The 21,374-nt window shown below is 35.9% G+C and overlaps 1 protein-coding gene across 1 annotated transcript; it reads left to right on the top strand.

The window, feature by feature from the left end:
• The first annotated feature begins 3,460 nt into the window (after positions 1-3,460).
• On the top strand, positions 3,461-20,902 carry LOC131143507 (dual specificity phosphatase Cdc25). The gene is made up of 3 exons (XM_058091863.1): positions 3,461-3,676; positions 3,789-3,927; positions 20,370-20,902. The coding sequence occupies exons 1-3, from the start codon at positions 3,594-3,596 to the stop codon at positions 20,538-20,540; spliced, it is 393 nt and encodes a 130-aa protein (XP_057947846.1). The 5' UTR covers positions 3,461-3,593; the 3' UTR covers positions 20,541-20,902.
• The last annotated feature ends 472 nt before the right edge of the window (positions 20,903-21,374 follow it).

Genomic DNA, 21,374 nt, shown 5'->3' with positions numbered 1-21,374 from the left:
ATATATACAATCATCCATCAAAAGACCAAAACGTAACCTAGGGTCACTTCCTAGAAATAAATCTAACCGTAACTCAATAACTCACCCTTCTAACAGGGTAGCTCAGTCAGACTCTACCGTCGCGGAGCTCTATCTGCTCCTTTACCTATATTTGAAATACTAAGTATAATAAACATACTTAGTAAAATCTGTCTGCAGCAAAACTAAGTAGAATATGATTTGTCATATCATAATAAGGCATACTAAATTTCTGTACATGAAAATCATCTTATATAACTGTACAATACTGAAATAAACACTCAGGATGGATAGCTAGCTGATGTCATGTCTTACCCCCACATGACTAGGTTGTGCATCCCAAATGCGGACTTAGCAATGGCTGGCCGACAATGCTAGATCAATCATAAGTCTGTAAGTATGATGGGCCTGCCCCTCCCGGTCCTAGATTGCTAGGGGAACAACTCCACTTTACATTGAAGCCGCATCGACTGCCATCTCCCACACTAGTGGTCGTGTGGTAGCACTATCACAATTCTGAAGATATAGCTACGATACCGTGCTCCTGAAACTGAACTAAACCATACCATCTGGGTTCTAATAATATATAATATATTTCATATACTGAACATAACTATTCCATATTTCATAATAACATCTGACATGTTAATATTTCACGAATTCTATCTTATCATACATAATTATGACATCTGCGCCAACATGAATCATGACATCTGTGTCAGCATGAATCACGCCATCTGCACCGACATAACATAATATACTAAACATGATTTCTTTACTGTTTAGCATCATATTCATAAAATCATGGTTCCTGTATTGTTTTATAATTGCCCTGAAAACTATCATATCATGCTTGATATGAGAAAAACATAATATTTTGATATACATAATTATATGGAAATTTAAACTCATGCCACACAGAAATGGGTAATATCCTGAATGTAAAATCTATTCCAAAATCATAATTTCTAATAAAACATGTTTAAATCATATCCCCATTCATAACAATATTTCCCAAACATAATTATATAATATATATATATATATTCGTAAAATTTAATGTTGTAGAATAATAAATAATTTCATGAAAAATTTTGACTTAGTTTATCCCCTTACTACAAAAAAGCCCACAAAACACCTAATCCTACACCTGTAGTGTTCCTAGTACAACACCTTGAAATCAACATTTTTCCCAACAAAATTTCAGTATTATCTTCCCTAACATATTCTCCTCAGTCTAGAAACACTAAAAACCTAATAAAACTGAAATCAACTAACTTACCCAAATTTTGGGATGATTCTCAAACTTCCCAAATCAAATTTCCACTCCGGGTATGTTGTAGAGAATCTCCCCAAGATCACCGTGGTAGCTTCTGATCTTCGAAGCGGAGAGAATCAGAGCCGAATTTCTAGAGAGAAGGTGAGGAAGATGAAGTTTGGAAAGAGAGAAAAGGGTTTTGCATGAAATTTCCTTGCATAAATCGGATTTAAGCCTATTTATACACTATCCCTCGTCGACAAGACACGTCACTTCATCGACGAGGCCAAGTAGAGAGTTCATCGATGAACACTTATTCATCGTTGACGAATTTCAGGCCCTACAAATAGTCCTCTTGGTAATTTCTTGTCGACAAGACACGTGTCCTCGTCGACGATCCCAATAAGCCGCTTTGTCGACAAGATCCTGCTGTGACCCCCTTTAAAATTTTCTTTTCTCCCTCTTTTATTATTTAAATGCTATAATTTTTTGGGTCTCTACGTGATCACTTAAACCATAACTTGTTAAATTATCCTTTATTTGTTATCATCAAAACAAGATTCAAAAACCATGTTAGGCCAACATCCAATAATCCTGAATCTTCAAACAAAATAAAGTAAGGAACAACTTTGTTCGTACAAGTAGTACTCTCCATTAAAGCAGATTAGTACAATTCAAAATCAGTATACTTCAATCAAAATACAATATAGAAGATGAAGCTCAAAATAATATCACCTGAATTCTGATTTGGGAGTGAGTAATTCGTGAAATTGAATAAGAACTTCAACAAGATTTTAGCAATAGCACAATATGACTTTCAACAGAATATCAAGAAGCTTTCAGTAGAGAGATTTCAAAATATGATTCGTATGTGCCTGTATGTTTTTTCTAATTGGTGAAAATATAAGATATATATAGTGTGGAAAAGTTTCTTACTGTTTTCCCAAGTTTCCTTTTAGTTTGGTAGCCAAGAAATCAATTTTGGAAACTTTACAAATGCTGTTTAAAAGTTATTACATATACCTCAGTCGACTAAGGCTCGAGGGTCAATCGCTTGATACTTTTTAAGTTCAACGTATTTTGAAAAACAGTGCTGAGTCAGTCGACTATGCCTTACTTTGGTTCTGCTTGCTTATAAATGACCAAAACAATATGTTAGTCGCCTAATGTTGAAACATCAGTCGCCTGTCCTCTTGCTGCTTCTTTGTTCTTCAAAATTTGATTTCAAAACTTAGTGTTAAACTTATAGAACTTATTTGAGACTCAATAAAAATATTTTCCATGGTTTAAAAATAGGTCTCTAAGTCCAAGATATTTTCTCAGAGTTTCAAACATTTATATTAAAATTGTAAAATATTTACAAGAGACTTTTGTAAAATAAGACTTTTCAAAGCACTAAATCTTCATGCTTTGACTTCCATTCTTTGTGTCTACTTTGAACTTCTTTCTTCAATAAGCTTCATTATTTCTCATGTCTTTAAGTATAATTTCATTCTCTTCAGACAATTGAACTTGATCTCATGAACATTTTTTAAACCTAAAAACTTACTTAAACAAACAAGTTAAGCATTCTTAATTTGTTATCATCAAAACCTAAGAGTAAGCGGCCAACAAACTTTCTTTCACAACTACATGAGTCTTAAATTTTTTGATATATATAACTATATATACTGTTGTGGGGTAAAAATATGGTTGGGATGCTCCTTCGACTCTCGTTGACCTGAAAGAAGAAAAGAACAAAGGCTTGGAGGACCCGGGGTGTACTCCGGGGGATCACTTCGATGCCTAAGTAAGAGGAAAGCTTTTAGGAAGGCTAAATGCAACAGTAGAATAGTGTTATATCTCACTTACCTTTGCTTGCATCCCCAGTCCCTACTTATAGGGGCTTGAGTTAACCACTGGTTGGCTCAGATTTATTGCGTGGGGGCGTGAATCGCTCTTCGGCCATAAGTGCGTGCGCCTATTACTCTGTTTTTAAGGGCGTCGGCGTGAATCTCTCCTTCTCTTTATTAGGTCGGAGCTAATCACTCGTCAGAAAGTCAGACTTGGAGAAAGTATGAGACAGGCGTTGACCTGCCCTTATTAGCGTGATTTATTATGGGCATATCATATACAATATTTTTAAAGTTATAAATGGCCTAATTAATTTTTTTTTAAAAGAAAAAAAAAAAAAAAAAAACAGAAATCCTGCATTCCCAATCGAATCGGTACTTCACACGGTGTTTGGATACAGACATAACGAACTCCGACTTCCGAGTACTTCATACTTCTGAGAACCAGAACCGAAGGGAGAAGAAACTGAGGAAGACAGCGAGGTATGGCTCGGAGTATCTCTTACGTAACTGGCTCTCAGCTTCTCTCTCTCAGACGCCGGACCAATATTGCTATTGTGGATGTCAGGTGAACTCTTTCTCTCTCTCTCTCTCTCTCCCCCTTTGGCTGTTATATGTACATACGCATATACAGACTGATTTTGGGGGCAATGTTGAAGTGTTCACTGATGGGATTGTAGGGATGATGAGAGGAGTTACGATGGGCATATTGGAGGGTCACTGCATTTTGCGAGCGATACTTTCTCCGAGAAGATCCCCAATCTCATTCAAGCCGTCAAAAACAAAGATACCCTCATCTTCCATTGCGCCCTGAGCCAGGTCTCTCGCTGTTTCTTCCTTCACCTCTTTCTTCGCTTATCTTGAATCATTATGTGGGTCTTTTGGGTTTCTTCGCCTGATTATCACTTTTGTTGGGTCTGTGTCTTTTTAGTTTCATTTGTGCTTTTTTTTCGTATTTAAGTGGTGAATTATTGTAACTGAAATGGAAAAAAATATATTGAATCAAATGGTCTGGTAAGAACAATGAAAGGATCATTTTTTTTTTCAATATTATCACAGTATTAATTGTTAATATATTCAAAGCACTGGGATTTTTGGCAGAGTTTTGCTTGGTAACAAGAGAAGCATGTTTATTTTGGGAAGTGTTGATTGTGTATTTGCTTTCAAATCTTCAATTGCCTTTATCATATTAATTTCTTAGGGATTGATAACCATGTGACATTACAACTAGTGATTGAACTGCATTTTGTTACTAAAGTGTCTTTTTCCAATTAGCCTGGGTTTTCATGATGTAAATGCAACTCCATAAGCTTGTTTCCTTTGGAGATGAAGTTATGTCACTTGTATTTGCGTCATGTTATTTGTTACCATCACAATTTATTGTGATCTGATGCAGTTGATTAGATCATGACTAGTGAATTGAGAGGAGGAGGAGTAGGAGGTAAGAAAACTGAGAGACAATGAATACTGATTTAGTTGTTACTTTAACCTTGCAAACCGTCTCTTACCTTACCCTATTCACAAATCCTAGATTACAAACTAATTAATAAGCACCCTAACAAAATCAATTAACTACAGCCACTAACTGAACCAACTTCCCTAAACGGCATTTGAGACATAGAATCCAACTAACAACTGAACAGAATGCAAGTGCCGCACTCAGTTAGGGTTGCATAGTCATAGGCTCCTAGCCTCTGTGACGATATGAAGCGGCTTAATGGATGGATTATTGTGAATCAATCTGGAGGACTATTTTAAAGAATAGGATCAAAGGATTGTTGGGTTCTAAACTCAAATATGTTTAGTTTAAATTAGACTATTAGGTCTATGTGTATGTCGGGTTTTTAAATAAATCTGCCTTAAGAGTTTATTTATAATTTTCTTGTATTTTAATCTAGGACGTGTTGGTCTCCTACCCTTCTTCTTTCCATTTCTTTACACCTTTTTTCCATCCTTTATGCTACATCATGCTGGAGAGCAAAACCTTGATTGCTCATAATATAGCTATCTCCATCAAAGAATCGTCCCCATAGCCAAAACTCGAACCAGAAACAACAATAATTTGCCCTTACCATTATAGCCATCGACTGCAATACACTTCCACTGGAAATAGACAATGCCGACTGATACATCTCCAAAATTTCATTGCTGCCCAACCATGCATGTGGCATACATGCTGGCAATAGAATCTCCAGCCATTGCCCTTCAGAATATCCAATCTCTTGGTTTTTAATTGACATAGCACCACTATTAACAACATCAACAAGCTCGCCCCTAATGCTTAAAACTCAAGTTGGAATCTTGGCTAAGAGGACAATAGATTCTCCTATGAAAAAGGATAGTGTTTCAAGTGTTGTTGGTCCCCACACTTTTGAATTGTGTGAAGAACCAATGGGAGTTTCAGATTTAATGGCAATGAACCTCCTAATGAATTTGATGAGTGTGTGTATTTCTTTGGAGAACTATTTTTTATGGTATGACATGAATGAAGCTTGAAAGTATATTTGATAAAATCAAATTAATGAGAATTATTTTAATTTGGTAGCTTGAACAGTTGTAGATCTTTAAAGGTGAAGACTTGATGAGATAAGAAGATTGCATAAGATGAAGCAAGCCATGCACAAACAATTTGTGTCTCTCAACTATCAGCTATGTGTTCATCTCCAACTTTTTGACTTGACGCAGGAAGACAAGATGGTGGCTTATTACACTAGTAAGATCTATCATTTGGCTACTCATGCTTACAAAGAGTGGAAAAGGGGATGTGATGATTGCTTTGTTTGTGAAAGGATTGAAGCTAACTATTGCCTCCAAGCTTGTTCCGTGTCTTCTTATTATCGTTGGATGCAATATAGGTTGCCATTTAGATAAGAGTGGATATTTAGCACAACCTTTTGAGGGCTAAATCGCCCCATTAGTTAAAGAAGACTACTAGTGGAGTTGTGCCTGAAAAGTCAATTCAGCAGTTGGGTAAAGGTGTTCAAACTACCCCTTGGATGAGTCTAGAGCAATTTGGAACAACTTCTAAGGTTAAACTATTATTAGGTGTTTCAACTTTCAAGTGTTGAGGCTTTGGAGAAAGCTAAGGGTCACAGGTTTGTGATATCACAGGCCCGCAGGATAGAAGGAGAGTGGCTAAAGCACGCAGGGCCCTGCTATGCTTCCTACATTCTTCTCTAGATATGTGGGCCCATGTACAATTGCATTACTCAGGTGTTTTGGGAATTCAACTTCATAATGTCCTTACTCTTACTAGGTAATGGCAACTGAAAAAAAGAAGAAGATGATGCCATCTAGGTAATTCAAGCTGAGATAGAAGTCCAAAGTGTCTTAGATGAAGATGGCAATGTGAGAGATTGGTTATGGATGTTGTGTGGTGTGATGCTCTTCCTCAAAATTGATTCGATTATGGATTTTGCGCATTGTGATTTCCTTTCTCAAGATCTGCGACGTTGTTTTGGGACGTCCATTGTTATTTGATATGAGGGTTAAGCATGATGTTTATGAATTCATATGCCTTTTCCATCGACAAGAAGACATATTAATTGATGCCATCTAGAACTCTTCAACTAACCAAATTGAAGCACTGTCACTTCCTTTCTCATGACGCGTGGTGGTTCTATTCTTGGTGGACTTGTTGGGTCTTTTCGCAACTTGATGGAGAAGGAGGGAATTGATGTAGCTTCGGAAGCGGGTTATTGGATGGTTTATCTTGACCCAATTTGGAGGCTTATTTTAAGGAATAGGGAGGATTGTTCGGTTCTAAACCCAAATTTGTTCAGTTCAAAATTTCAAATTAGTAATTAGGCTTATGTGTATTTTGGGGTTTGTAAATAAATGCATCTTTGAGGTTTATTTGTAATTTTCGTGTATTTTAGTCTTCTCTATAAATTAGTCTGGTGAAATCATGTAAACCCAGTTTCTGAATTTGAAATTTGAGAGGTTGATGTCCTTCCTAGGCCCCCCCCCCCCCCCCCCCCCCAAAAAAAAAAAAAACACCATCGGTATCTTCTTCTTCCTCCTCTCTCCTTCCTACTTCCAATATCCTTTTTCTTCTTTTGGTCTTCCTCTATTTCTTTTACCTTCCTTTTTTCCCTGCTTCATGCTACATAACTTTGCCTTTAACATCAAACATCCTGATCTAATCTATCTGTAGTATTTGTGGTTCACAACATTGCCTCCCCATTCACCCCTATCCCCGAGAATGGATGTGAGAGCTTCGAAGTAGAGGGCAGATACTCTGGTGTAGCAACTGTTTGAAGCTTGGAAGAGATGAAAAAAATGGTATTGCATTCTTTTCCTACACATTGAAAAACTGGTAATGTCTTGGAGTTTCTTACGAGTCCCATAACTATTGTAAACTACTCCAGTTTTTTGAGTAGATATATATGATATTCTTTAGGAATTCTGTGATCTTTAAAAAAAATTTGTAGAAGCATTGATTCCATGTCATGGTTGAGCAGGTTTTTGTTGATTTATAACCTTAACTCCCTCTAATGTTGGTTGAATGGACCCACCAGAGCACAATATATACATGCTTAGGGCTTGGGGTGATTAGGGGTTTATCAGATGGCAAGGCAGAGGCGGAGGCGTTACATCTTTGCTCCGCTTTGCCTAGGACAATGCAGTGATATTCTGAAAGGCCATTATTTTGTTGAAAGTTTTCAAAAACACACTTTGGAAGAAGATCAACTTGTCCCAGAGTGGGGTGGTTGGCATTAGCGTGGGTGGTAGGAATTTAGAGGGGTTTAAAGCCCTAGGGTTGTGCTGCTTTGGAGTGGATCCTCTCCTATCTTAGTCTCCCTCTTGGAGGCAGCCCTAATTTAATGGCTTTCTTGGATCCTGTGATTGAGAGGGTTAGTACTCGGTGGGTGGCTGGAGGGGTGGAAAATGAAGAACTTATTCCACTATCTCCTTGATTGTTAACAAGTCCCTTTTTAGCATTTTATACTATGCCTTCCACAATCATTACTGCTGCCCCGATCACATGCTGTTCTCGTACAGTTTGTTAGGGTCTAATTTAGTTAGTTGGATCATAACTAGTGAATCAAGGTAAGAAGAGGAAGAAGAAGAGAGAGAAATTAAGAAAATAGAGAGACACTATATCTTGATTTAATTGTTACTTGAATGGTCCAAATCGTCTCCTACCGTCCTCTATTTGTAAGTGCAAGATTACAAAGTGATTAACCCCCAGGGTGTGGTTCAGGTGGTAGTGCGGGCTGTGGGAGTGCCTTTCACGAGGTCAGGTGTTCAAACCCTCTCGGGCTCGTTTCCGCCCTTGTACTCCTGAATTTACCCTCCCTTTGGAGTTGTGGAGTCAACTTCAAGGGGCGCAGGATTAGTCACATGGACCGTAAAACGGACGCGTGGATACCCGGTGCGTAGTCCATAAAAAAAAAAAAAAAAAAAAGATTACAAAATGATAAACTTACAATTAACACCATACCAACCTCAACTAACTACAATTATTAAATAACTACTCTTCCGGGCTGACTTTTAAAACGCAGAATACAACGAACAACTGAACAAAATACAAGTGCTACACTCTGCTGGAGTGACATGGTCTCAAACTCTGCCTTTAGCTCTTTTAGGCTTTTAGCTAAATGGCTATGGTGCTTCCCTCTAGAAGAATTGTCCCTTTGGCATAAAGTAATAAGAAGTAAGTTTGGAATGGATGAGAATGGGTGGGATACAATGTTAATTCAAGATGTTCTTTGGGGAGCCCATGGAGGTCCATTTCTCAGATTTATCCTTCATTCACCCCTAACACTAAACTTGTGGTGGGAAGGGGTTCCCATATTTGTTTTTGGAAGTCCCTTGGCTGGTAAATGCACCATTTTCTCCTTCGTTCCCTTGTCTCTATCATTTGAGTTCTGAGCAAAATAGAGCCATATCTGTCTTTGTTGGTGACTTGAGCAATCCTTTGATTTCCTGGAATCTCTACTTCAGGAGACCTCTTAACTATAGGGAGATGGTGGAATTGTCATCTTTGTTATCTTTATTGAATGGGAGTAACATTTCTTTTGAGAGGGATGTTCAGTCTTGTTCTTTAGATCAATCAGGAGTGTTCTAGTAAATTTTTTTTTTTTGAATTTTTTGATCTGTTCCAACTCTTCTTTCTTGCTCTATTCTACCATATGGAAGGCGCAGGTTCCCCCAAAAATAAAGACTTTCACTTGGTTGGTTGTGCTTGATAAGATAAATACTAATAACTTGCTGCAAATTAGGATACCTTTGAAGGCTCTGCCTCCTGATGTATGTGTGCTCTATTACAAGAACTTTGAGACAGCTTTTCATCTTCTTTTTCAATGTGAATTTGCTTGGACAATTTGGAATATGCTTTTTGGTATTTTGGGAGAGCTGGGTATGTCCTTTGTGGAAGACTTGTTAGCTCTCATTCGTAGGCTTTGGCAGAAAGAAGGAAAGGGTAGTTTTATGGAAGTGTGGGGGTTTTTATTTTTTATTTTTGCTGTTTTATGGGGAATATGGATGGAGTGTAAGGCATGGACATTTTCTGGGGAAAAAATTAAACTGGATGCTTGTTTGGGAAAAAATTCAGTACTTGGCATCTGGGATATGGATTTTTTAGATGAGCAAGCTTTTAGGAGTTTCAAAGAGATTGGAGGAATGCTTTGACTTGATTTCTTCTTATTTGTTTATTTCTGGATTGTCTCAGTTTTTCTTGGGAGGTGTCTCATTCTGCCTCTTGTAAATTCTTTATCTGTTAATGAAATCTTCCTTTGTTATAAAAAAAAAAACATCTGATGCTTGAACTGATGTAACTTCTGTTTATAACACAATTGCTGTGTTTCTTGAGGGTTAGAATTTTGTATTCAACTTATTTGTAATAAATAGAAAGAAAATGGTATATAGGGTTGGGTTGTGATGTTGGTTTTTTGGAGGGACTTTTTATGATGTTTGCTTGTTGCATACTGGTTGACCTTTTGTTTATTTCTTTTTGCCTGCGCCACAATATAGATAAACAGTTCTGCTATTGATAATGTGGTGAGAAGAGTTAATTTTCCAAATGAGTGCTGCATGTATAAGTGTTTTAAATGCAAACTTGAAAATCAGAGATTTAAATTGCAGAAATAGTCTCCCCAATCATGGGGGTCAGACTGCGAACATCGTGGCCTGCCCAGATCCCCAATGGCATGGGAGCCTTGTGCACTGGGTGGTGCATTTTTTTAGTGCTGCATGGGATGAAGAAAACAAATCGTCTTTTTTTATCTTGTAATGTGGCTTAGCAAGTGGGTCCTTCCTATTTTTCTTTGAATTGGGTGTTCTTGAAAATTTGAAACTACTAGCATGTTCAAAAGTTTGCATTAGTAGATCATACTGAACGAGCAAAACTGGAGTTTTATGAGGATGATGAATCTTATTGTGTAAATTAACAAACATTGGTCATTTAGCTTAAAAAAAAGTTGTCCATTATTGATCTCACTTTCGTGAAGCTGAATTGAATTCCCTTGCTTGTGTTTTGATGCCTACCATTAGGCTTAGTTACTCGCTTATTGTTCTTGCATATGTCATATATTGTTTGATATTGAGATTGTTAGTCAAAATTTTAAATATTTTATTTTTCTTTAAAAAAAAATTCTGACTTATGATGATGCCTAATTTTGTGTGGGTCAATTTAGTCAAAATATGGGAATTTCTCAATTAATTGGGCAAATAATGGACAAACAATGAATTGTGGGTAATTAATTTAGGGCCCTTTGTCTTTCTTACATTCTCACAAGCACATTTCGAGTTTGGGTTAAGTTCTAGCCTTAATTGCGCAATTTTAAGGATTTGTCCACCTTTTTATTAAGAATAGGAGGGTATCCCCTAGCCTGATTAGGGATTTTTTTTTTCCTTTTCTTAAGAATAGGGTGAAGGTTGTGCCTGGACACCCTTTTTGGATGAGGGAGGAAGTGCATCCTATTGGGCTTTTTTTTGAGAAAGGGGGCTATTAAGGCAAAACCCTAGCTCATAGACTATATAAAAGTTAGACTTGGGGCTCTCTAAAGAGGGATTCATGTTCAAAACCTAGTGGGTCAAAAAGGAGTGGAAGAGAGGGATCACACATGTAAAACGAGGGGGTTGCACCTTGGGAAAAAGGAAGGAGTTGAGAAGAGGAGTTACAAGGAGCCTTGAAGGAGCATATTTTAGGGGCTTTTCTTTCTTCTTCCATGGAAGCATAGATTAAGGGAGGGCTAATCTTGCAAGGTTTGGTCTTTTCCCCTTTTCCTATCTTCTTTTGTTTCGTTTTTTAACATGATCATGCTTTATTTCAAGAATATGTATGCTGTCTTGTTTTTCCCTTAGTTTGATTCTTGTTTGGATTGGCATAAACTATGAATGATTTACTTTCTTGGCTTCATGTTTTCTTGGTCCGGATTTGTTAATAGCACTTTTTAAGGATTATGGGTTGGCTTATTTTCTTGTTTGGGAATTTTATAAATTTTGCGTGTTAAATTTGGGAAAAGAAGAGTGTTTAGAGAGTGACTCATATTAGGTCTTTCAGAAGAGAGGTGCAAACCTTACTTGGTTTAAATTGTTTTAAATTTATTTATTTTTGTTTATTAATTTATAATTTTCTGAAAAAGACAAAAAAAGGAAAAAATTTCCAAAAAACAATAACAAAAATTTCTTTCTATTATTATTAATATTACTAATGTTGTTGTTGTTTTTTGTGCTTTAATTTTTTTCATTAAAAATTCAAAAATTCAAAAATTGAAGAAAATTCGTAAAAAAGAATTCTCTGGTTGATTTATAGGTTTTAGGGTTTCTTTATGTGTTTCTTTCATAGATGAGGGTTTCTATTTGGCCAAAAATAAGTGAAATTTAAAAATAAATAACATAGAAGGAAAGGTTTTCTTTTGTACACAAAGCATTGATTATGTTATCTTTTCCTTTCTTTCTTATTTTAGGAAGATTAGAATCTTATCATTTAGGAAAGTTGAATTTTGACTTTTTGGTAGCCTCTTTTAGATTAGGTAACTAGACATACATTCTGAATATATTCTAAATATATAGATTTTCTAAAGATTCAAAACCCATTTTTATCTTTTTGTATTTTGACTTTTTGACAGCCTCTTTTGGATTAGGCAACTAGACATATGTTCTCAATTTCCTTATTTTAGCAAATTATTGCAAGAAAGGTTTTTTTTTCAATGGCTGTGAGTAAAGTAACAATGTTTTTTGCATCACTTACAGAAGTTATTTTTTAATTATGGCATGTTTGGTTGCCCTTACTTCATTAATAGATAGCTCTTCATTATTTCATGCATTCTCGTATGATTGTAACATGTTTAACCTTGAAAGAACCCTAATACAATCAAACTGAAGACGAAACTCGAAAGTAGCGTGATAATGTCCTTTCGGGATTCTTGAGGTGAGGGAAGCCCTCTGTAATTGTCCAAGATACTAGATGGTGATAGGTTGGACTAATATTTAATGGAAGATGACCTGAAAACAAAAGTGAAAAATTAAAGGCCATACATAATTTTGTTTTTGAAAATCCCAAAGTTATTATGGTGCCATTTGTGGAACTTGTTTGAGGGCACTAATGCCTTCTCCTTGCATAACTATACTTTCAAATGTAGCTCTAGTGATGCAGACATTGACAATGGGTTTCCTAGCCCTAGGCGTAGTTAGAAGACCAATTAAGCGGTAGTAATCAATTAGCTGATCTAATTGTATGACCCATATCTCATCCCTATACAACCATCCGATTCAAAGCGATTTGGAGATTCACCCAGTAGGCGATGGCCTCCTGCCATGTTGTGACAACTTGGTGACTCCATTGGTATGTATTTTTTATCTATACCTCATCCCCAAACGATATTTCTCATCTTGAGTTTACCATCCATGTCGATAGCAACGTGCTAGAGGGTCATCACCGATTGGGGTCTTTCTCCGAACCGTTTTAACTAGAATGGTGAACTTGAGATGAGAAATATCATATATGGATGAGATATGGGTCAAAATATAAATAAACAGAGCCAACACTAGCCTATCTTATCCTAGGTGTGGTTTGATCACCTAATTAATTATTACCAATTAATTGGTCTTCTAACTACACCTAGGTCTAAGGATTCAATAGTCAAAGTCTGTGTTCAAGAGTATGCTTATGGGAAGGGAAGGTGTTAATGCTCCTTACACACCTGTTCCATGAACGTACTATGATAATTTTGAAATTTTCAAATACAAACCATGAATGGCCTTTAATTTTTCATTTTTGATTTTAGGTTACTTTTCATTAAAAATTGATCCACCCTATGACCAGCTGGTATCCTAGTCTAGTACATAGGGCTTCCCTCACTTCAAGAATCTCAAAAGGACATTATTATACTACTTTCAAGTTCCATCTTCGGATAAATTAGATTAGGGGTTTTTCAAGGTTAAACATGAAATTACAATGGTAGGAGAATGTGTGGAATAATGAAGAGCTATCAATTAATGAAGCAAGGGCAACCCCAACATGCCACAATAAAAAACAATTTAAATGAACAATGCAAAAATTGTAACTTACAAGTTACAACCATATGAAAGGAAACCTTACATGCAGCAACTATTAGAATAAGGAAACTAAGACCCTATGTCTAGTTATGCTAATCTAAAAAAGGCAGCCACATAAAGTCGAAATACAACTTTCCTAAGTCACAAGATTCTAATCTTCTGACCATTTGGATTATATGAAGCTTAACGTTTACCCAAAAAAAAAAAAAAAAAAAAAAAAAAGAGACATTCTAGTCTTCCTAAAGTAAGAAAGAAAACATAGAAAAATCAATACTTTATGTGCAGAAGGAAACCTTTCCTTCTTGGGTTTTTTTTTTTTTTTAAATTTCTTTTTTTTTTGGGAAAATAGAAAACCCTAATCTATGAAAGCACACGAAAGGAAACCTAGAACCTATAAATCAACTATAGAATTCCTTCTTAGGAATTTTATTTAATTTTGAATTTTTTAATTTTTAATTATAAATCAAGGCACAGAAACAATGATAAATAATAATATAATAGAAAAGATTTATTTTTTAAAACAATGATAAATAATAATTATTGTAATAGAAAATATTTTTTTTTCTTTCCCTCTTTTTAAAAAATTATAAATTAATAAATAAAGAAAAAGAAATGAAAGAAGTTTAATTGAGTTGAGTTTGTCTCCCTTTTTCAAAACCCTAACACGAAACATTCTCTCTAAAACACTTATTTTTTTTCCCAAATTTAACCTGCAAAACGTATAAAATACCCCAAACAAGGAAATAAACCAATCATGTCTTTTTCTCTAAAACACTTTTTTTCCCCCAAATTTAACTTGCAAAACGTATGAAATACCCCAAACAAGGAAATAAACCAACCATAGTCCTTAAAAAAGCATTTTAACAAATCCGAACCAAGAAACACATGAAGCAAAGAAAGTGGATCATTCATAATTTATGCCAGTCCAAACATGAATCATACCGAAGAAAAGACAACATGGGGTCATGCGTATTCCCCAAGTAAAGTAAGTATCATGTTGAAGAACAAAGCAAAAGAAGGTAAGAATGGGGGAAAGACTGTATTTGCAAGATTGTTCCTGCTTTTATCTATGCGTCCATTGAAGAAGAGAGAAAATTCCCTAACATAGGCTCCCCAAGTGCCAAAAGCTAATTTTCCAAGAACCTCCTCTCCAAAAAGGATGTAGTCAGTCTCCAAGAACTTGTGCCTCCTTCAGGACTCCTTGTTGCCTCCTCTTCTCATGACTCCTTCCTTTGCCCCAAGGTGTAATCCCCTGTTTTTCACTGTGTGATCCCTCTCCAGCTCCCCCTTGTGATCCTTCTAGGTTTTGAACATGAATCCCCCTTTAAAGAGCCCCAAGCCTCTTTTTATAGAGTCTAGGAGCTAGGGTTTTGCCTAATAGCCCACTTTTCCAAAAATCCCTCTAAGGATGTAAGGAGCTTCCTTCCTCATCCAAAAGGGTGTGATGGAGTACCACCAATGGAGAACTTTAAATGTTTATATTGTAGATAGGTTTTTTCATTTTAGTTTGGGAAAACTTTGTTTAGTTTAGGAGTTTAGTTAATCTAGGTTTTTTTTGTGTATTTTATGTACTTTGGGGTTATTTTTTAATTACAAGTTTTTTGTTGGGGTTATTTCATAATTATTTCTAATAGTTTGTAGTATTGGGTGTAATATGTATTGTAATCATGTATTTTATGGACAGTTACCATTTGAAATCAGTATTTTTGTGCAGTTTCCCTCTCTCTCTCTTTCCTGCGGGCTCTCTTCTTTTTCTTCTTCTCCCAATTTCACGTCCTCCTGATGAGGGGGGTGGCCCCATGCACCGGCTGAACGTTCTCCAGCTGATGTCCCTCTGAAATCCCTGATCTGACAGTGTTTACTTGACACACCACCACTGCCATTCAACTCCCCAGCCATCAATCCGCCTCCAGCCAGAATTTCTTCTTTGGCATCAGAGCAAACCCTGATCACCATGGAGCTGGTCAAAGTTCAGAAACTGAAGCATTTTACAATACCCCCTTCATCATCAGAATCAGAACCCTCTGAAAACACATCCCCTCCAATTTCACCTCCTCCTGATGTGGGGGTGGCCCCATGCACCGCCTAAATGTTCTCCAGCTGATGCCCCTCTGAAATCCCTGATCTGACAGTGTTTACATGACACACCACCACTGCCATTCAACACCCCAGCCCTCAATCTGCTTCCAGCCAGAATTTCATTTCAGAACGAGCCCTGTTGGCGGCCCACGTGCCCCATGTGCTGGCCACACGCGTGATGGAGTTACTGCATTCATTCTGTATTTTCCAGAATTGTGAGAAATTGCGTTCAGCCACGATATTTTGGATTTTCTCATGGCATAGCTTTTTGGTTGAAAACTGAATTATCAAGTTTCGTTCACATGTCTAAGGATTAGTTCTGCATAATCTTGGACTGTCAGCAAATTTCAGAGTCTTGAAGGTCTGCCAGCATTCAGATTGAGGCCCAGCTGCTGTGTTTTGATATATACTGCATTAAATTGGTTTCCTACATGAGATTTTTGGTGTTGTTTTGAAGAGCTCATCTTCAATTGTTTAATACATATTTTTGGAGAATTAATTTAGTGTGGCAGCACCCTTTTCCAAATTTATACATGGAGTTCTCTTGGAGCATTTGTGAGAAATTGAAGTGAAATATTTGAAGAGCAAATTCAGCTTAATCTTGGGCTGTCAGAGCAAATTTCAGAGTCTTGAAGGCCTGCCAGCATTCAGATTGAGTTTAACATGGACAATTATTTTAATTGGCATCGACTGTTTGACCACCTAAGTATGTACTTAGCTAAAACAAGATTTCTTGGTTTAGCAAATCAATATTGGGGAAAAGTTGAAAGGGACAAAAATTGTCTTGGAGAATCACCTGTCACCACATGGTTTGAAATGAAACATATCCTAAGAGAAAAGTATGCCCCTCATTCTTATAGGGAGCAATTACTGGACCAACTGTGTAGTCTTGGGCAACTTTCTTCTAGTGTCACTGATTATTACCTTAAATTTAGAGACCTCATTTATCCTGTGCTCTTAGTAAGGAACCTAGAATGGTAATTTTGTTCAAGAAAGGTTAAGGGATGAAATCAGAAGGTATATGATTGTTTAAAAATGCCCCACTAGTCTATTTGAGGCTTACCATATGGCTTTGGAAGCTAGTAAAATCTCCAGCTACTAACTCCTAACATCACTCCCCAAAAGAATTTCTTGAGCCTTGATCAATTTCTGTGGTCATGAGATATTCCTAGATCCTCCCAAGATGTTCAAGAGAAAACTCAAATTGCTGAGGATAAACAATCAAATATCACTATGCCCATGCAAATTGTTGCTAGTTGAATATCATGACTACATAAAATGATTTGTATATTACTAGTGTAGAATTTTGTTGTTCTTTTGTGGATATGAATCATGAATCTTCTCAAAATAAGGACATTGACTTGTTGTTAGTGACCTTAAATATTGTTGGAGCCTTTAGGCCAGAGGTGGATGGTGACTTGTCACCAAACTTGGTTGTTGAGACTTGCAATGAACATTAAGATGAGTTGCTAAGTACTTGGACATATATGTTTGTCAATAACCTTGCTTTTTTACCTTAATTTTCCATTTCTGATCGGAAGAGTGAGGAACAATCAGTTGCTGTAGAGTTTGTTGAAAATTCTTTAGTTTTGGAATCTATTGTTGAAAATCCTCTTGAGATTATTCCTCCTCAACCCAATAAACTTCTGCCTCCATCCCTTTCATCTTCTCCCTGCACATTTTCCTTAACCAAATATAGTGAAACATTGCCTGTCATCTTAGAATATGGACTGAATGCATGTTTGCTTTAGCTGCCAATAGATTTGGATATTAAATTGATTTCTTGTTTGAAGGACTTGTTTTATGAGAGGTCATTGCAGCCTTCTTTGGTACTTGCAGCTGGAGGATCTTCTTGATATTGACCAATGGTGATTGATGAGCAATGCAGTTCATGCCTTCTCTTGATTTGCCAACATGTTTGACTTTGTTCCCACACATGGAGTTAAAGCTACAAGGGGAGTTCAATGGAGAACCACCAATGGAGAACTTTGGATGTTCATATTGTAGCTAGGTTTTTTTAATTTTAGTTTTGGAAAACTTTGAAGCTCAGTAGTTTAGTTAATTTAGGTTTGTTTCGTGTATTTGATGTACTTTGGGGTTATTTTGCAATTACATGTTTTAGTTGGGGTTATTTTGTGATTATTTGTGTTACTTGTAGTATTGGTTGTGTATATATTTTGTGATCGTGTATTGCATGGACAGTTATTGTTTGAAATCAGAATGGCTGTGCAGTTTCCCTCTCTTTCTCTTTCCCACTGGCTCTCTCTTCTTTCACTTCTTTCTTCTTCTTCTTCTTCTCCTTCTCCTTCTCCTTTCCTTCTTCTTCTTCTTCTTCTTCCTTCCCCATCTTTGTTCTGTTCTGCTCCCTAATTCTGTCTCTTTCCCCTGCCCTGTTTCTAAATTCTCTGTTCTGTCCTGCTGCTGCTGCTTCTTCTTCTTCTTTGACTGATTCACTCCCCTAATTCTCTAAATTCTCTCTCTCCCTCTGAATTCTAATACTTGTCCTACATCAGGGTGTTTGGGCAAAATCCTCGCCCTATTCTCGATAATAAATCCTAATTGAACTAGAGATATCCTCCTATTCCAAACAAAGGTGAATTTAAGCCTTAAAAGTGCGCAATTTTGGCTTGAACTTGGCCCAAATTTGAAAATGTGCTAGAAAGAATCTAAAGAGAGAGTGAGAGAGAGAACCCTCTATTAATTGCTCTCAACTCATTGCTTGTACACTATTTGCCCAATTAATTGAGAAATTCCTAGATTTTGATTGGATTTACCTTGGACAAAGTTGGGTGTCAACAACCTAAATGTAAGGGCATCACATGCTCTATTTTCCAGTCTTGAAGATTCAGTGTGTTTGGGAGCATGAAGTTTGGACCTTGGATTTGGATTTGTGTGGATTTGGACAAAATGCAGTATGTTTCGACTTCCATATAAATCCACACAAATCTAATCCAAGCTTGAAGGGAGTTCAGATTTAGGCCTTTGATTTGGATTTGTGTGAATTTGGATGAACCAATACAAATTTGTATTTTGTTTTGTCCAAATCCAAATCAAAGTTGTGAACTCCAAGCTCCTAGAAAGGGTATTTATTTCTCCTATATTTCCATCCTCACTATTGACAAACCATACCACAACCATTTCTTCATTTTTGACTAACTTTCTGGATACTGTTGACAAACCAATCCGCTTCAAACATTTGCTTTATTTTCTTTTCCCTGATTTTCTGGTGTGAAATGTTTATTCATAATCTCACCTTCATAATTATTTATTTTACTGCCTTGTCTTGAATCCGTGTGGCCTCTTTTAATTTAATATTGAATTTTATATCCTTTTTTGAAGTTTTTCATCTTGTGAAATGAAGTTGTAGAGTCTGGAACACTCTTGGTCCCTCTCTCTCCCTGTCCCTGCACAGTTGTGGATCCATAGGGGAATGATCTTAAATTTCCATGAAATTATTGAAATTTCGAAATTTCTGCTTTACGCCACTCTCGAAATCGAAATAGCAGTCAATATCCGTCTTGCATAATTCTTGTTGAAATTTAATGAATCATCCAAAATTTATCAAAATCTCGAAATATTAGCAAAATTTGTCGAAATTTTAACTATAGAATAAACTTTCCTCATAATTTGAAATGTTAGATTTAAATGTAAAATGAAATTTCTCTTTTAATTTATTTTATTTTTTTTAATTGAAACAAAAGACTGTTATAAGGGCTTTTGAAATCACATAAAGAATTAAACTTACAACAAAATTTTATTTAACCATTTGTTGTGAATTATCTTTATTTGTATAATAAATAATATTTAATTAATTTATAAATTTCATGTTTATTAACCTACCTAATATGTTTGATACACATTATATTATGAATATGTTTAGTACACATATTATGAATATGTTTCATACACATTATATTACAACTTTTGCACTTCATATAAAACATTGATGTATTTAATTTGTAATATATTAGTCCTAAAGCTTTCATTGTTATGTCTATTAATCAGTTCTAAAGTTTCATAGAAAGAATTTCATGCTTTTCTATTAATTTCCATTGTTCTTTCAAATTGAAATTGAAATTGAAAATTTCATCGAAATTTATGTACTTTTGGAGCTTCAAAATTTTAGTCTGAATTGAAATTTAAGACCTTAGGGGATGTAAGGGCGGTGGCATTGGTCCCCTGAAGTTCATGGAATCTTGAAAAAATTCATTTTAATTAAATGTTTTTACTGAAAAACTTTTATTGAGCCCGACAAACAGGGAAGAAGGAAGAACCCTATTTTGTCAGGTGGATGATTTCTGGGTCTGTCATTGGATCCATGTCTCTGTGTTTCAGTTGTTAGGGAGGGAGTAAGAAAACTCTGATGATTGGGTGGAACAATGTCTTCATGAAAGTTTCGTTGCTTTTCACTCTGTTTCTCTCTTTCTTCCAATGGTAGCATTGGGTTTGGAAGCTTAACATAGCAGTTTGACGTGCTGCATCAGGAACCTGCATTATTGCTTGATATATTGGAATTTGTTTCTTAAGTTCTGATAATCCATTTCTTTCTTATTTTTCTCAATGAACAATGGTGTCATAGATTAATACTTTAACATGCAGAAAGGGACATATGAAGGAATTTAGTTAATTGTTGTAAGCCTTCTCAGAATGAAATTGCATTTTGGAAACTTCTGCAGGTTCGTGGCCCAACTTGTGCACGTAGGTTTGCAGACTATCTTGCAGAAATGAAGGAAGATGCAGGAATAAAAAGCATTATGGTACTGGAACGTGGCTTTAATGGCTGGGAAGCTTCTGGTAGACCTGTTTGTCGCTGCACCAGTATCCCGTGCAAGGATGATAGTGCTTAGTAACATTCCATACATGTCATTATCTATACAATTATATTTTCTCCATGTTCTGGAGTATCGGATTTGTTGCCGCAGCTGCTCTGGCAATACTGGCTATTGTTTCAGATAAACTCCAGTTTTATCTGATGCTTTTGTTGAGGATCAAATTGTATTCTTGTTCTCTTCATGTTGCTGCTGTTAAAGAACTGTTCACAACTGCACTTGCGCCAGAATAGCTTATGGGGGCAACTATGCATAGCTAGTAATTTCAAAATCATCCTTGTTGACAAGAAGCCTATTCTCAGGATGTTCCTCTGTATATGATTCATCTGCAATCAGAATTCAAATTTTAGAATATATTTTTGTGGTTTAATTGCTTGACAGGAAATTTGTCTTCTTTGTTGCTGCTGGTGAAATAAGTCTCTGTTTGGATGGATGGAAAAGTGAAGAGATAGGATGTCAGCATAGATATGTAGATAGTAATAATCTCAAATGAAATTTGAAGAGATTTTGTCTTGTAAGAGATATAGAGGAGTCCATCTATTAAAAGGAAATTCCTCCACAACCATGACCCTGCTCTTAAGAAGTTGAAAGAGGGATTTTGGAATACTAAAAGTGAAAGCATTTGAGGTAAAATCATCCATCTGTTTAACTTATGTTGAACAATTTTTATCTATATTTTTAAAATTTTTAAATAATTGTAAAAAAATATTAGCATATTTTTCAAAATTTAAATATTAGTATTAAGAAGGTTGAAAATAAAAGCTCTGTTTACGTGTGCAAAATAATATTATTTTTATTTTTACGTTTCAAAAAAATTACCCCACTTTTTTTTTTTTCAATAAAAATATATAA

The sequence above is a fragment of the Malania oleifera genome, chromosome 11 (assembly GCF_029873635.1).
Source record: "Malania oleifera isolate guangnan ecotype guangnan chromosome 11, ASM2987363v1, whole genome shotgun sequence".
Taxonomy (NCBI): domain Eukaryota; kingdom Viridiplantae; phylum Streptophyta; class Magnoliopsida; order Santalales; family Ximeniaceae; genus Malania; species Malania oleifera.
Note: the sequence above shows the minus strand (reverse complement) of the source record. Positions and strands in the feature narration are given on the sequence as shown.

Coding starts and splice junctions, on each gene's coding strand:
- LOC131143507 (XM_058091863.1), top strand. CDS start 3,594: ATGGCTCGGAGTATCTCTTACGTAACTGGCTCTCAGCTTCTCTCTCTC. Junction 3,677..3,788: donor ATTGCTATTGTGGATGTCAG/GTGAACTCTTTC, acceptor ATGGGATTGTAG/GGATGATGAGAGGAGTTACG. Junction 3,928..20,369: donor TCCATTGCGCCCTGAGCCAG/GTCTCTCGCTGT, acceptor AAACTTCTGCAG/GTTCGTGGCCCAACTTGTGC.